Source organism: Tremella mesenterica (genome assembly GCF_000271645.1).
Source record: "Tremella mesenterica DSM 1558 unplaced genomic scaffold TREMEscaffold_9, whole genome shotgun sequence".
NCBI classification, from domain to species: Eukaryota; Fungi; Basidiomycota; class Tremellomycetes; order Tremellales; family Tremellaceae; genus Tremella; species Tremella mesenterica.
In genome coordinates, this window is record NW_006711233.1 from 1,024,923 (window position 1) to 1,039,531 (window position 14,609).

Genomic DNA, 14,609 nt, shown 5'->3' on the forward strand with positions numbered 1-14,609 from the left:
GTGGCAGATGGCCCAGCACCCCGTTCGAAGTCGAATATGCTCCGATGACATGGTCATCAAGGAGCGATTGTGCTCGCGAGAAGGACGGAATTGATACTTCTCCTTAATGGTGTCGAGAGCTCGTCGAGACGCATCAACCAATGGGGGTTGAGAGGAAGCGGCTTCAGACGTAATTCTCATTCTTTTCGTTTTACGCATGAGGAGTTCGGGGTCGACGTCAGGCAGGATTGCCAAGGTAGAAGCTCGAGTTTGACGGGAGGAGGTGGAAGGAGACAACTAATCTCGTCAGCCAGTGAGAGATAGGAGGATATACATCGAATTCGAAGGGAATTGCTTACAGTACGCTTAGACATGCTCACAGACAGGTCAGAGTTGGAAGGATACTCTAAGATATGAATAAGATATGGATGGATAATGATAGATAAGTAAAAAGAACGACAAACAAGAGGTAAAGAGAGAATGAGGAGGAAGGAAGAGAAAGAAGACGGGGAGGTAACTTGGTCAGTAATTTCTCGATCACATTGGAGGTCCGTGCGGGTGACGCGTTTTCATGGCAACCGTCACACTAGCGTGGGTATGATGTCAGGGCGCACCAAAGGTGTCTAAGAACAATCCATGTGCATCACCTGGTTACAGGGTTCAGGATCCTCGGCGAGGATCCTTGAGACAGGGGGGGAAACTTGTTACGGGGTAACAACGAATCGAGAGGACTCTATCGAGTTCGACGGATTAGGACAGAGGAAAGCGGGAGTTGGAGGCAGTGCTGCAGTAGGTAGGGACGGGTTTTCCCTTTTCGAGATTTCCCCACTGGGTTTGCTCAAAAGCGGTTTTTCACCTGTCCGAGTATGTACATAGACGCTTGCAGTAGGACTGAGAAGAGGACACGAATACCTGTAGACAAGTATATAGTACAATCAGCAAAGTACCACCTTTGCTGATTCTTCAATATCATTCTTTGGCTACATCGATTGCAGAGGAGACACGATCCATTAGCACCAGAGCCCCTAGAGTTCCACGAGACATCCATCGAGTTCGACCCCACCTGCGACCTAGTCATCGTGTTTCCAGTACCGTTACACCATCCCGGCCCACGCCTCATGTTCACCATCCAATGACGAATACATCAAGGAGGTTTTGGAGTTATCCTTGGACTGGTTCTCGTCCTTCGAGACCGTATGTCCTTTCTTATTATTCTTATTATTATTATTATTCCTCCATTTCTTTTTACCTCCATCTTTTCCATCTGCGTTTTCCTTCCTGTTCGTATCCTCTCTTTTAGGTTTACGACAGTACTTCGCTAGATGTCCTACAGTGTCACAGTTATAACACTTTCTGGTTTCTTTTCTGGGCTGACCATCAGAGATATTATCTCGGTTCACCCTCATTCCTTTATTTCCTTCGACGAACATCGCGAATCCCTTCCTATTGGTTCTACCAACAGGGCGCGCTTTACGTCTCGCCGTTTCTTTATTGAAGATCGATAAGACCTTTTCCCAAGTTCTTTCCTCTGCTATGAGGGATGTTACTTCGATCTGAATGATCCTGTAGGATGGTGCTAGAATGGTATTGAGGAATAACCCAGCTCGTTCCTGTGAGTCAAACTTCAACCCTACCAATTTTGCTTCGGACATCGTCTTCGAGAAATCCTCTACATGCTTGGCCATTTCTTCGGCCGTCGCATCGTCCCTTAAGTCATAGCTAAACAACGCTTGACGGACATTCCTTTGATTCTCAATCGTCGCTGTTACATGCAGGGCTATGCAGTAGTCCCACATTTCTTTAGCTGACATCTTCTCAGATATATCAAGCATCACAGCATCCGACACTGTTCCCTTGATCATCCCCTGCGCTTTATTCTCCCTCGCTTGCCACTTTTCCCATTCCTTCCACTCTTCTCCAGTAATCCTTCTACCAGCCACTTGCCCTTCGACGGGCGTGGTAGGAGGTACTGATCCCGCCCTCTCAGCTGCCGATCTAACCCCTACGCGACCAGGTTCGGTATCATTACCTGTGACGATATTCCACACGTCACCTATCTGTAGATACACCTCGATCGACTTCCTCCACGGAGCATACGATGCTGGATCGTGGGATAACTTTGGGTGGTTCTCAAGAGAGATCTTAGACGACACAGAGGTCATTATGAGGAGAGTAGAAATGGGAACTTGCCTTTGTTATATTATACACAGAGGTATGTGGTCTTCCGACTGTTAATCTGTTAACGCTTATAATTAGATGATAATACAGAGGGGAAAAAGAGCATGCATCAATTCTACATGTCTCTATACTTATCACATTCCACTCACACGCATAAAACCAGAGACGATCGAATAAAGTTCAGAGGATAAGTTGAACGGAGAAATATTCGACGGAAGGGGTAATTCTAACGGCGGTTCGGCCGTCCCGGCCCGATTCTATCGGCTAACAAGCACTGCCTCCAACTCTCGCCGTTCTCTTTCCTAATCCGTCAAACTCGATGGAGTTCTCTCGATTCGTTGTTACTCCGTAACACCATAGCTCATAGACGCAGACTATTTTCAACGTCTGGTCCTGACACTGACCAGGTTGTTGGTGTCCGAAACCTTTGATAGTGGGTAGAGATGACATATTTGCTTCCCTCAAAGCTATGACGTCGTTTGATTCTTTCATGACTCTCACTGACCAATTGTCGACCCGGATAATACCCAGGAGGGACCGTTTGAGACCGTGGAATGGGCTCGATATCTGACTTGGCAGTTGTAGATGACGATGACTGAAGAGTTGTGATAGTGTGAGAAAAAATCGGTGGGCCGTAACGGTTTATGAAATCTGTTTGGTGGTGGATCATGTGAGACTCTACTCCTCCCCAGTTTGTCTGATCGCTGTAACCTGCAGCGGTCAGTTCAACAAGGGTTGAAGGCCAATTGTACTTGATGTCTCTGACCGTCAGGTGACTGGAGTAGAAGGCACCCCACAAAGTAGTTGTTGTAAACGATTCGGACCAAATTTCTGGATTGAACACTTTGTTTGGGTTCGTGCCCGGGTCAAAGGGAAAGTTTTTCAAATAAGAGGCTTCCACAATAGCTCTTCCATATTTCTCGTTCTGTGATAAAGTAGGTTGCACCATTGATGATGTTGACCTGTGACTGTAGTGTGCATGTTCATATCTACCCACAGCTGTGGCAAACTTCTCCATTTTATCATGATAATACCTCTGATGTTCTGTCAACTCATCATACAGGTCCCGCTCCTTCTGTTTAGCTTTCCCTAAGTCTGACCTTGATTTTAGTATAAAAGCTTGCCTTGCTTTCGATTGGAGAGGATGACCAGTCAAGTTCCAACCGGTACTGAAAACCTTTTTGTGTGACTTATCCCGTTCTTCAACAATTCTTTCAACTGTTGCTCTCATCACCATGATGACCTCTTGACTATGTTGAAGAGAAGCGGAAAGTTTGGTGATATTGCTAAGGATTTCTGAGTCTGCTATTGGGTCATGAAAGGTTTGGGAATTGATTCTCTCCTTAAAAATCCGAGTCATTCGAGTGAACATGATGGATATTTCTACTTGTCTTGTCCTTAGGGAACTAAGTACACTTGATATTGCCCTTGACAAGTGGTCTATTGGTTCGAATTTTCCATCAAGGGGGACATCCAACCAGGACTCCTCCTCAATCGATGTTTCAAACTTTTCAGTTGTTCCATCATGATGGTATAAGATGATACCAGTCAAATCAGTCACTTCATTCTTGAACTTACGGGTTAGAGGGTGATCCAGATACGAGGAGCATAATACAGGCTCCCCTGTTGTCTTATCACGACCAATATATCCTTCTATGGAAATGGCGTGCGGGACTTTCAGTATGAGTGTTTCCGATGGTCTATTGGTCATGATCAACACTTGGAGATTCAGGGATGAGGTTGATACGAAACTTGGTGCTTATAATCCGGATTAGTGGTCAACTGGGACAGACTAGATGAGTGAAGAGTTTCTTGGGCTTACTTCTTTCCCTTACGTGAGGAAGTGAACGGAGGTCTGACGATGGAAACTCCGCGATCCGCGACCCGTCATCGCCTTCGAGGAGTTTGAAACTTAGGACTTGGCTTGCCTACTTTGGAAATTCCCTCTCCTTTCCCTCTTCTCTTCCCCTCAGTCGGTTTTGATATCTATGATCTCATCTTCTCACCCTTTCTTCTCGCTTCCTCGCTTTCTCACCTTTTCACCTTATCACTTCTCACTTTCCACTTTCATCGCTTCATCGCTTCATCTCGTCGTCCCTTCCTCCTTCTTCCTCATCCCCCTCCCGGTTGTGGTAGATGAGATCTAAACTTTTCTCGAGTACAGTTTTACCGGTAGAGTACCCGTCTATTGTCCTTGCTTCGTAGGAATATAAGTCGTCGACGTTCCGACTTTCACATGTTCCGTGCGCTTTATACCAAGATGACTTTGGTTGGCGGACATCGCCGATCACCTCGTGGAATCCCCACCTCATTTCCACCCTCTCACCTTCCCCCCCCCCCCCATTCCTCCCTCCATTCTTCTCTTTTCTCTCTCATCTTGACTTTTGACTGTCAGAGTGACACGATAGAAGGTCATACAAAATGTCAGTAGCTGTCAAACGTACACCTAGCTCTAGCTCTAAGGGTGCGACGGTGGAGGAAGAAAGGACAAAGTTGTTACAACAGTATAAAGATGATGATGGACATTTCTCTCTCGTCCGGTGGGTTCTCCCTCCTTTCTTTGCTTCTCACTTCTTTGACTTCTCTCCATAATCTCTGAGTGGTCGTTATATGGAGATGAGAGTGAGGAGTGGATTTAAGAGAGAGGGAGAGAGCTGATATGTCTATTCTTTCGATCGCCACCCATCACGTTTCTTTTTCAACCGACTACTTCACCCTTTGTTCATCATTCCTCGTTCTCTCAACATCATTACCACTCCCTATGAACCTTCCTCTTGCTTACATCCCCAAATACGACAATCTATTCGAACATCTACACTCGCCTCTCTCATCTTCATACTCTACTGCCGCCCCATCATCAATATGTCTCTTGTCCCATCAATGATCCTCCTCATTCTGACTCCCCATACCCTGCACTACAACCCCCCCGTGTCTCATCCCAAACTCCTGACACTCACCTGCATTTCCTTGTCTTCTCAACTTTACCACCACCATTCATCGTCGCAGAAACTTCCGCCTAGCCGACCTCATAACGATAATGAACGGAGTTTGTGGAGTTCTATCCATTCTCTTCTCCTGTCATTTCCTAACTCTATCTTCCAATTTACCCGCACCACCATCCCCTACAGCCCTTCGGACTCTTTACATCGCTCTCATACTCCCCGCTTTGGGATTCGGCTTCGACGCATTAGACGGTAAAGTAGCTAGGTGGATGGGAGGTGGATCCATGTTAGGACAAGAAATGGATTCTCTTGCGGATTTGATATCATTCGGTGTCGCTCCAGCAACATTAGCATTCACATTAGGTCTTCGTACTCCTCTCGATACATTAGCTCTACTTTTATTCGTCTCGGCTGGTCTGGCACGTTTGGCAAGGTTCAACGCTACGGTAGCTTTGATACCTGCTGATAAAAGTGGTAAAAGTAAATATTTTGAAGGATTACCTATACCTAGTAGTTTAGCTTTGACTGGTATGATGGGATTTTGGGTGAATAAAGGTTGGTTTTTACAGAATGGGGAGGATATACCTTGGGGTACTATCAGTTTGTTCGGGAAAGAAGGATGGGGAGAAATGCATATTGCCGCTGGAGTGTTTGCTGCTTGGGCGGCTATGATGGTTAGTAAGACTTTGAGAGTGAGTTAAAGTTCATCTTCTCATCCATTTATTTCATATCTCGTTCCTGTCACTTCAAAGTGTTCTTCTTACCTGAACCTCAATCCAAATCCCCCGATACAAGACATGACTCGGGACGCTTATTTTTCCTTCGTCGTTATGTACTCGAGTGTCGATTGCCTCCCCCTCTGAACTCCACACCACTTCTATAGCCTGTATATAACAGTCCAGACAAGTTTGTAAAACGAAGTGAACCTGGTTGAGTGGGTTCAAGGCTGATTGGCAGGTTCCAAAGATATGACACTGAAACGAAATCCACTCATACACGTAGATGCCAATGCATGATCTCTTTCCTACTTTATTTATGGGTTCCTCTATCATATCCCTTAAGCTAGGTGTAAATCCTTTCACTGCTTTGACATTCCATCTCATACTGTTCAATGTAGGTATAAGCTTTTGTGTGGGTTTACTCCAACAACTCCTTCAGACGATCAACAGCCACTTGACATTCTTCTTCCGTACCAACAGTAATCCTCAAACAAGCTTCACATCCCAATTCATTCCCTCTAAACCTAACAACCACACCTTTTTCTTCCGCCATTTCTTTATACACTTTAGCAGCTTTGACATTATCGGCTTTACCATCTGTTACGATTTGAGCCATTATGAAATTCGAATGATTACCTCCTATTATCCCTCCGATACCTTTGATACTTTTAAGAGAATCGATAAGACGAGAACGGTTTTTGTTAAGAGTTTGGACGGTAGAAGACATGAGTGCGATACCTTCTTTTGATAAAGCCGACAAGGCTAGGGAAGCGGTAGGGACTGAAACGTTGTAGGGCGCTTTGGTGTTGGTTAGGATTTGGATGAGAGGGGGAGGGGCGATTAAGTAACCAAGACTGTATGGTTAGTATGTTTTACATGAATCGTTGAGGGGTTGTAATGAGGCAACAATGATGGGATTGGATATGGCGACGATTTGCGCGTGAGTCGGGAGTTGTTTGAGGCTCGTATGTGGCGCTTTGTCTTGTTCGAAGGTTGTTCAAAGTTGTTCAATTGTTGTTTGAGAGTGGTTCGAGAGTGATGGGAGAGTGGCCCGAGAGTTGTTCAAAAGTTATTCAAGAATTGGTTGGAAGTTGCCGAAAGTTGTTTCAAGTGCAACTCGAATTCCGCTTTAAAATCTCCAGTCTTGCCTTATATTCCTCGGAAATAACCCACAAGCCGGTCAGACTTTTATTGGATGTCGTTACGAAGTCCGACCGGAAATCGTACAAGAGGAGTGCAAGTGTGATCCAAGTGAAGAGAAACGAGGAAGAGAGAAACCAGCAAACCACTCACCGAATCCCAGCCAAACCAAAACCTTTACTCAAAGTTTGAGTTACACACACATTCCCAAATTCCTTGACTAACCCAACGGCGCTACTTCCCTCCGGTGCGAAATCGATATAAGCTTCGTCGACCACTACGACGCCTTTAAACTTTTTGTTCTCGGCTATACGTCTGATGACGGGTATAGGAATGAGAGTGGCAGTGGGGTTATTAGGGGAACAAATGAAGATCATTTTCATTTCGGGGTATTTTATGAATGCTTCTTCGAGCTGGTCATTAGTTCTTTTTCGGTACATTTGATTCCACCCTTATCAAAATATAGCATCTCTTGTGAGGACAGTGTCAACCTTGATAGCTCCTGATGTTGATTTGTGACAAACCGCCATGTCTAAGAGGAATGGTCTCATTGACGATATCGAACTCTAGGGCAAGGTTTTGTGCTGAGAATATAACGATTCAACTCACTTTCTCCTCATCCAATTGAAATTTTCCTCCCTCCGTGATCAAAGGAACACTGACAACCCCCACATCATTCATCGCCGCACAGACCTTGTACATTCCATAAGTTGGGGGAGTTACCAAAACCCTATCTTTTCCCGGTACACATAACACTCTGAATAAAAGATCTACCACTTCATCTGAACCTACACCGAGAAACACCCAATCTTCATTAGGTACTCCTCTGAACGATGCGATCCTACGTTTCAAATCGTCGTGGGTAGGTGAAGGATACCTGTTGAGGCTCTCGAGTTCAGACAGAGTCAATCCGACATTGTTCGATCCGTTGACTTTGGAAGGCTCAGAAGAGGAGTCAGATAGGAGAAAGGGGAGTGAAGGTCCTATAGCGTTTTCATTGGCATCGAGAAGGATACCAGAGTCGTAGTCATCCCTCGCACAGCGATAGGGTTGCAAAGCTAGGATGTTGGGTCGAATAAGAGGTTCCAGGGAAAAATGAGGAGGGTGAGTTGGGCCGAGGGATTTGAGTCCTAAGATTGGCATTTTGGTATAGTTTGGCTCTTTTTTCGACGAAAACAAAAGGAACTGATGATAAACAGTGATATGAATGACACGGAGTGGGAAGAAAAAAACTGCACAGGGGGGTTGGGTGACTTTATATGAGTGACAAGTGATCAAGTCTGTGATCTGTGAGTGATGGGCTGAGTCGAAATTGACACTGATCGGGATCATTTTCCCACGGTCGTCAAAAATGAAAATTCCAGCCAAAAGTTAAGTCCACTCCTCACCCCAAAGTTTCGTCAAGACACCGCCTATATTGAAACCTCTTTGATCATCTCCACAGCTTGTCATCAGCTGTGTCAGAGTGGACATCGAGGGGAAACAAGTGACTCAAACCATCTAGCTGATAATGACAACTCTTCTCCCTCCTCCCAAACGACTCAAATCAGCTTATTCTCAATCCCTTCTGCCCCCTCCTGCACCTAAACAAACCCCCACAGTAGTCGTCCAATTCCGCAACTTTTCAGATGCTTCAGATCTAGGTCCTTCTGTCAATCTACCTGCCGATACTTCCAGAGAAGCACTGCAACTTCTCGTCAACCGATTGACACGTACAGAAGACCCTTTACCTTATTCATTCCATCTCGTCCCCCGTCCCCCAGCTACTTCTTCGTCTTCAACACCGGCCAGAGTACCTATCAATACTTCTATCCTTGAAGATGCGCTGGAAGCTCCGACTGTGAAGGGATTGTTCTCTTCGGAAGACGTTTTCGAAATTTGGTGTGAACCTCAAGCTGTGTTTCGTGTGAGACCGGTGGGAAGATGTTCGGCTACTTTGTCAGGCCATGCTTCACCGATTTTATGTTGCGCTCAGAGTCCGACGGGGAAATGGGCGGTGACGGGTTCGGGGGATGCTACGGCTAGGATATGGGATATGGAAACGGAGTTACCCAAGGTGGGTCATGTGTCCCTACTTGATCATTCTTCTCTTCATCATGCAAGAGATTCCCATTGCTCTTCTCAACGTATGGTATGGGACGGGAAGTAATCCTCACTGACACCACAGTGGACACTATTAGGGCACAAAGGCTGGGTTTTATGTGTGGAATGGGACGCAAGAGAGAAAATGTTAGCCACTGGGGGACATGATGGGCAGGTAAGTGACACATCCTTTTCCTAAGCCCTTCTTACTGACACCTCCTCCTTATGATACACAGACTTCTTGCTTTGACGTGTAGCACTTAATCCCATGATCCTTTCTTTTCCACATTCGAGATGAAGTAGAATCAGAAGACGAGGAAGACGATGTTGAACATTTCTGATAACTCTCCAGGTCCGTCTCTGGTCCCCACTCACTGGTCAAGCACTCGGTCAACCATTACTAGGTCATACAAAATGGATAACTTCTTTATCCTTCGAGCCCCTTCATCTTTCCCGTCATTCAACACAACTTCTGGCATCCGCTTCGAAAGATGGGACCGTCCGGGTGTGGAACACTTCCACCAGAAAGTTAGAATTTGTTTTGACTGGTCATGCGGCAAGTGTCAATGTGGTCAGGTGGGGAGGGGAAGGTGTTATATATACAGGAAGTAGCGATAGGACCGTGAAAGTATGGAGTGGACAAGATGTGAGTTTTGGCTTTCATCATTTGCCAATTTTCGTTTCCCCTTTTTCTCTATTGTATGATAATCTCCCTTTTAGACTTCGTGACGCTGTTCATTGGTGTTGATCTCCCAAAGCTGAGGCGTCTCTTGACGGGGTCCGTCGTTTTTCTAAACTTGCTTTGCGGATACATCTCCACTATTCTGCAAGCAGAGATTACCATGTGAGGTTTGGAATGTGTAACGTAGAAGCATATGTTAGGACGGAAGACGTAAAAAGAAAGTAGTTGATCACAGGGAAAACTCATAAGAACATTATCGGAACATGCTCATTGGGTCAATACCATGGCCTTGAGTACAGATTACGTACTTCGAACAGGACCTTTTGACCATACTGGTAAAATGCCAAAAGACGATGAAGAGGGTGAAGTTTCTTGTCTACCTGTTCCCGCTCACCCATACTTAATCCGCCTCTCTGTACACCTTCCTCTCTCAAGCTTTCACCCTGATCTTGCAATTATCACCCCTTCTCTGACGTTCTTCACTCATCGGGTCATCCAATTATCTCATGCATCCCCCTCTTCAGGTCCATCTCCCCCATTTCCCTACACTCGTCTTAATGTACAAAAGAAAAAAAGGAGAAAGAGGGGTTACTGACTTATAGCCAAATCCCTCGCTTTGGAACGATATCAAACCCTCATTTCCACCCAACCCGAAACACTCATCACAGGTTCAGACGATCATACACTTTTCCTCTGGCCTCCTCAATCATCAACTCTCCCATCTAACGTAACACCGAAAAAACCTTTGGCACGTTTAACAGGTCATCAAAAACAAGTCAATCATGTTGTTTTCTCACCTGATGGTAGATGGATAGCAAGTGCCGGATTTGATAATTCCGTCAAGTTATGGGAAGGAAGAACAGGTAAATTCGTTTCTAGTTTAAGAGGACATGTAGCTTCTGTGTATAGAGTAGCTTGGAGTGCCGATAGTAGAATGTTAGTTTCTGCTAGTAAAGATAGTACTTTAAAAGTGAGTCATTCTTTTTTCTTTTCTTTTCTCATTACCTTATCATCTCCCAAACTGGGTGACTTCAACCATTTGTTTTATTTCCTCCTATCTCAAATAAAGTGATCATGAAGGAACTAGGAAAGAAATCCAAGATTACTTCATAATTGGAATAAACCTACACTCTTGGTCAGAGTAGGTGTCAAACAAAACAAGCGAAGGTGTTATTATCTTCTGTGTATAAGAGATCATCACTCATCATTGGAGAAAGAGAAGAAGGGGAAGCATCTGAGAGAGGAGATAGGATAAGATAAGGGTTTTCATTGAAAATGTTCAGGAAATATGAAGATGATTATCGGTATTGATACTGATACACAGATTTGGGATTTAAAAACATATAAAATCCGACAAGACCTTTCGGGTCATACGGATGAAGTTTATTGTGTAGATTTCGTTTCTGATAAAGTTGTTTCAGGTGGGAGAGATAAGACTGTCAAAATGTGAGTTTGTCTTTCTTCTTTTATCTTTTTTTCTTTTTCTGTTGCTTCTTCACTTCTTGCTTTCCTCATCCCTATGTTCTTCACCATTAACACATGACATACATTCCTTCATCCTCTATTGACCTCTTGCCTGAATGAGACTCTCTACACTGACTAACTTTGTACAATTTCGTGAAGTCTGTATCAAAACCCTCTAGCCTTTCTGACAGAATTATAAGTATACCGTCTTACGACGAGAAATTCGTAGACAGGGTTATGATAGACTGACTTTCAGTTGGAGACATTAAATCCATCGTACACGCAAATCCAACGGATGTCAGAGAGAATTTATACCTGAGAATGAAAGTGGTTAACGTGATTACGTAGGATAGATGTGTATGTACAATGCATGCACAATTCTTCGTATACTATTTCTCTGTACTCTACTCTCCTTCTCCCTCTCCGTCGACTAACCATTGAGCAAAACCTTCTAATCGTTCTCTTTCACTCTTCTCTTCATCTTCTTCTGCTCCACGACCTGAACGGCGGAAACGTTCTTTACCAGTGTATAGAGATGCCGAGATCTGAAATTATCAGCCCATACCATCCATTGATGTTTTCGTACTTGATGATCAAACATCATTGAGTGGGAGGAAGATGCGCACGCTTGAAGAGTGAGAATATGACAGACTGATGAAAGAGGTTAAAGAGTTTAGGATCTTTCAAGGAAGATCTTAATTCCTCAAAAGATAATTTCAATTCCCCAACTGCTGAATAGGGACGAGAAACTTGATGGACATCATCACGCATGAGGCGAAAATGCAGGAATGGAAGGTGTGGTGTGCAGAGGATGATGGATTTAATGCGAAAAAACGAGGTATTGCCACGAAAGCTGAAGAGGTAGAGTAAAGCAAACAAGATGGAAAGAAAAAAAAGATTCCACATACCCTTCTTCCATCGAAAAACCGACCATTCATCTTGTTCACACAAGCTTGAGCAGAGATGGTGTCTTTAAACTTTATCGTCATGACCCCTTCTTCTTCTTTCTGACATATTCAGCGATCTTATATATTACACAGACCATACAGGGATCTCGAACAAGTATCTCCATTACGACAGACAATCATTTCACAAGCGCTATGAGAGGATATAAGAGTAAAGAGACGATCACATGAAAACCTCTTTAGGAAGGAAAGAACCTTCTATGGAAAAGGAGGGTTCGTAACGAAAGATGATTGAAGACGGATGGAGGAAACGTCATGGGAAATATTCTTTCAGTGAAGGATGAAAATGATGATATGTAAGAAATAAGAAAACAAAGAAGAAGACAACATATACTCACATCATATAAAACCACATTGGTCACTTCTCCCAATGTCTCAGCTTCTTCCCTTACATCCTCTTTCAACTCTAATAACAACCCCGGATCCTCGTCGAGATCTTTAGGACTGAACATGCCTTTCAGGACGACTACGCGGGTGAATCTACTTGCGCCTGGTTTAGGAGCACCGGAGGAGGGTGCGAGTGGGTCGTCGGAATCGGAATCGGAATGCCAAGTGATTTTCCTATCATTAGTCATTCAATCCATACTTGGAATGGGGAGGTCTTCAATAAATGGAGAGGTGGAGGGTACTGCAAGAGTAGTAGTCACTTCGAGGAAAAACAGCTTGTGATGTTCGGGTTGGAATATATCAATGATTCGATCATCTTGGGATAGATAAAGGCAAGAAAATGTGAGATTTCTGAGTTGGAAATGGAGAAGGGGAAGGGGAATGACTTGGCTATGATTAAGACATATGAAGTAGAGAAAGAAGACTCGACTCACTCTTGCATCCTCTTTATCCTCTTTGACATTTTCAACTTTTCTTCGTGACTCAAATTCTTTCTCTTTTCCCCACCTGTCTTTTCACCTTCTACATTCCCATTCCCCCCTTCACCTTTACCTTCCTTTCCAAACGCATCACCTTTTTCGTACTCTGCTTCTCTCACTCTCATATTACCAAACCCTCCACCTAGTTCTAACTCTGTATCATCCAACAAAGTAACCGCAAGACCTACACTACCTTCTTTGAAATACAATACCAATGCCTCACCCTTGAACCTACCCTCATCATCATAATACATTTTTATCCTAGGTTTGCCATCATCACCAATCATCAACACACCAGCTTTCGAAAACACGTTCGCCAATAATTCCGGCGTAGTGTCAGGTGGAAGATTTGTAACCCAAACTCCCGTTTTCTTCGGAGCTGACGCTTGAACAGGTTTCGAAGTGGATTTACCATTGGTGATGCCCACATCAGGGGTGGAGGAGGAAGAGATGGAAGCGAGGGTTGTAGCGGTATCGACCGTATTACCGGTTTTTTTCTTTCTTTGTGCTTCTATACGTTGTTGTCTTGCTAGAGCAGCGTTGGAAGGAGTCTATCGAAAACTCAGATTCGTCCTCATGTGTGAAGAAAGGGGATAAAGAAGGGGCCTTACGGTCTCGTCGACTCCTGATATGGAATACGCGGCTTGTTGAGCTTTCCATTCTTCTTCTTCAATCTGGACGTTGGTTAAAGGTCATACGTTGGACTGTAAGTTCTCTATTCATCTCTCCACAGGACACTTCTTTTCATGTCACTGTGAACCTTTCATACTGCGGAGCACAACCTAGAGGTTTCGAACAACGACAATGGCTTCGACTGACGAGATGTGGACGGTACAGGTTTTGTGGGGATCACCACAGGGCGTTGGAAGTTCCAATATCGGGCGAAGCCAGTCCTGAACGAGACAAATGTAGGCTAACGGGGAGGATACTGAGGAGAGACCAACAAGAATGGTATGATCGGCTTTGACGATGGAGGGTGAAATGCAAACAGAGGAGAGTCAGGAGTATAGACGACGTCAGAAATGATCATCCAAGACAAGATAGAGAAGGGTAAGAGACAGTACGAGTGAGGGTTCCAAGAAGAAAACCGTACCAGAGGAATCCAAGCCTTTCCCGTCCATTCATATTCTTTGCCAGTATCTTCATCTTCATACTGCCATTTCCCCGCCGTCTTGTCAAAATGAACCCTTGGGTCTTGTTCAAACTGACCAAAGATAGGTGCGTTAGGGGGCATGATGTCTCTATACCACTACTGTGTGATTTGTTCAAGATGAGTGAGAAGTATAGATAGATAGAGTAGTTGGAGTAACAAGTCGGGGTGAGAACAGGGAGGCGAATGTTGAAGGGAGGGGTTGGCTTACGTAATTCCCGCGTGGCATTGTCCTCACCGTATGGAGCCCCGCACGGACCAGTCTCGGGTTATAGCCGGAGGAAGAAGTGAATGTGTCTCCCTCCCCTGGCGACCCATCCGACAACTGCTTTTCTTCTCTTTTCCTCTATTCTTACTGATCAGACTTCGTTGATACTATATCTCATAGAAGAACAGCTGGTAGAAGATGTCTGCTCGTGAGTTTCAATCCTGCTGGAGGGTC

General features: G+C 44.6%; 5 protein-coding genes across 5 annotated transcripts; 2 read left to right on the forward strand and 3 right to left on the reverse strand.

The window, feature by feature from the left end:
* Positions 1-2,421: 2,421 nt before the first annotated feature.
* On the reverse strand, positions 2,422-3,868 carry TREMEDRAFT_63995 (uncharacterized protein; the record flags this gene model as incomplete). Its single annotated transcript, XM_007006170.1, has 3 exons — positions 2,422-2,624; positions 2,659-3,462; positions 3,736-3,868. 3 exons carry the CDS (start codon positions 3,866-3,868, stop codon positions 2,422-2,424), a joined length of 1,140 nt encoding a protein of 379 aa, XP_007006232.1.
* A 665-nt stretch (positions 3,869-4,533) lies between these two features.
* On the forward strand, positions 4,534-6,125 carry TREMEDRAFT_40199 (uncharacterized protein). The gene is made up of 3 exons (XM_007005996.1): positions 4,534-4,697; positions 5,164-5,791; positions 6,057-6,125. The coding sequence occupies exons 1-3, from the start codon at positions 4,579-4,581 to the stop codon at positions 6,069-6,071; spliced, it is 762 nt and encodes a 253-aa protein (XP_007006058.1). The 5' UTR covers positions 4,534-4,578; the 3' UTR covers positions 6,072-6,125.
* A 111-nt stretch (positions 6,126-6,236) lies between these two features.
* TREMEDRAFT_69568 (uncharacterized protein) lies at positions 6,237-8,101 on the reverse strand (the record flags this gene model as incomplete). The annotated part of the gene is made up of 3 exons (XM_007006238.1): positions 6,237-6,672; positions 7,112-7,371; positions 7,568-8,101. 3 exons carry the CDS (start codon positions 8,099-8,101, stop codon positions 6,237-6,239), a joined length of 1,230 nt encoding a protein of 409 aa, XP_007006300.1.
* A 260-nt stretch (positions 8,102-8,361) lies between these two features.
* TREMEDRAFT_40203 (uncharacterized protein) lies at positions 8,362-11,571 on the forward strand. Its single transcript, XM_007005997.1, has 7 exons — positions 8,362-9,014; positions 9,126-9,215; positions 9,393-9,686; positions 9,958-10,084; positions 10,325-10,692; positions 11,047-11,168; positions 11,443-11,571. Exons 1-7 carry the CDS (start codon positions 8,469-8,471, stop codon positions 11,453-11,455), a joined length of 1,560 nt encoding a protein of 519 aa, XP_007006059.1. The 5' UTR covers positions 8,362-8,468; the 3' UTR covers positions 11,456-11,571.
* A 19-nt stretch (positions 11,572-11,590) lies between these two features.
* Positions 11,591-14,251, reverse strand: TREMEDRAFT_32917 (uncharacterized protein; the record flags this gene model as incomplete). Its single annotated transcript, XM_007005937.1, has 6 exons — positions 11,591-11,731; positions 12,095-12,193; positions 12,490-12,712; positions 12,973-13,568; positions 13,629-13,691; positions 14,111-14,251. The coding sequence occupies 6 exons, from the start codon at positions 14,249-14,251 to the stop codon at positions 11,591-11,593; spliced, it is 1,263 nt and encodes a 420-aa protein (XP_007005999.1).
* Positions 14,252-14,609: the final 358 nt, after the last annotated feature.

Coding starts and splice junctions, on each gene's coding strand:
- TREMEDRAFT_40199 (XM_007005996.1), top strand. CDS start 4,579: ATGTCAGTAGCTGTCAAACGTACACCTAGCTCTAGCTCTAAGGGTGCG. Junction 4,698..5,163: donor GGACATTTCTCTCTCGTCCG/GTGGGTTCTCCC, acceptor TCATCGTCGCAG/AAACTTCCGCCTAGCCGACC.
- TREMEDRAFT_40203 (XM_007005997.1), top strand. CDS start 8,469: ATGACAACTCTTCTCCCTCCTCCCAAACGACTCAAATCAGCTTATTCT. Junction 9,015..9,125: donor TGGAAACGGAGTTACCCAAG/GTGGGTCATGTG, acceptor CTGACACCACAG/TGGACACTATTAGGGCACAA. Junction 10,085..10,324: donor GCCAAAAGACGATGAAGAGG/GTGAAGTTTCTT, acceptor ACTGACTTATAG/CCAAATCCCTCGCTTTGGAA.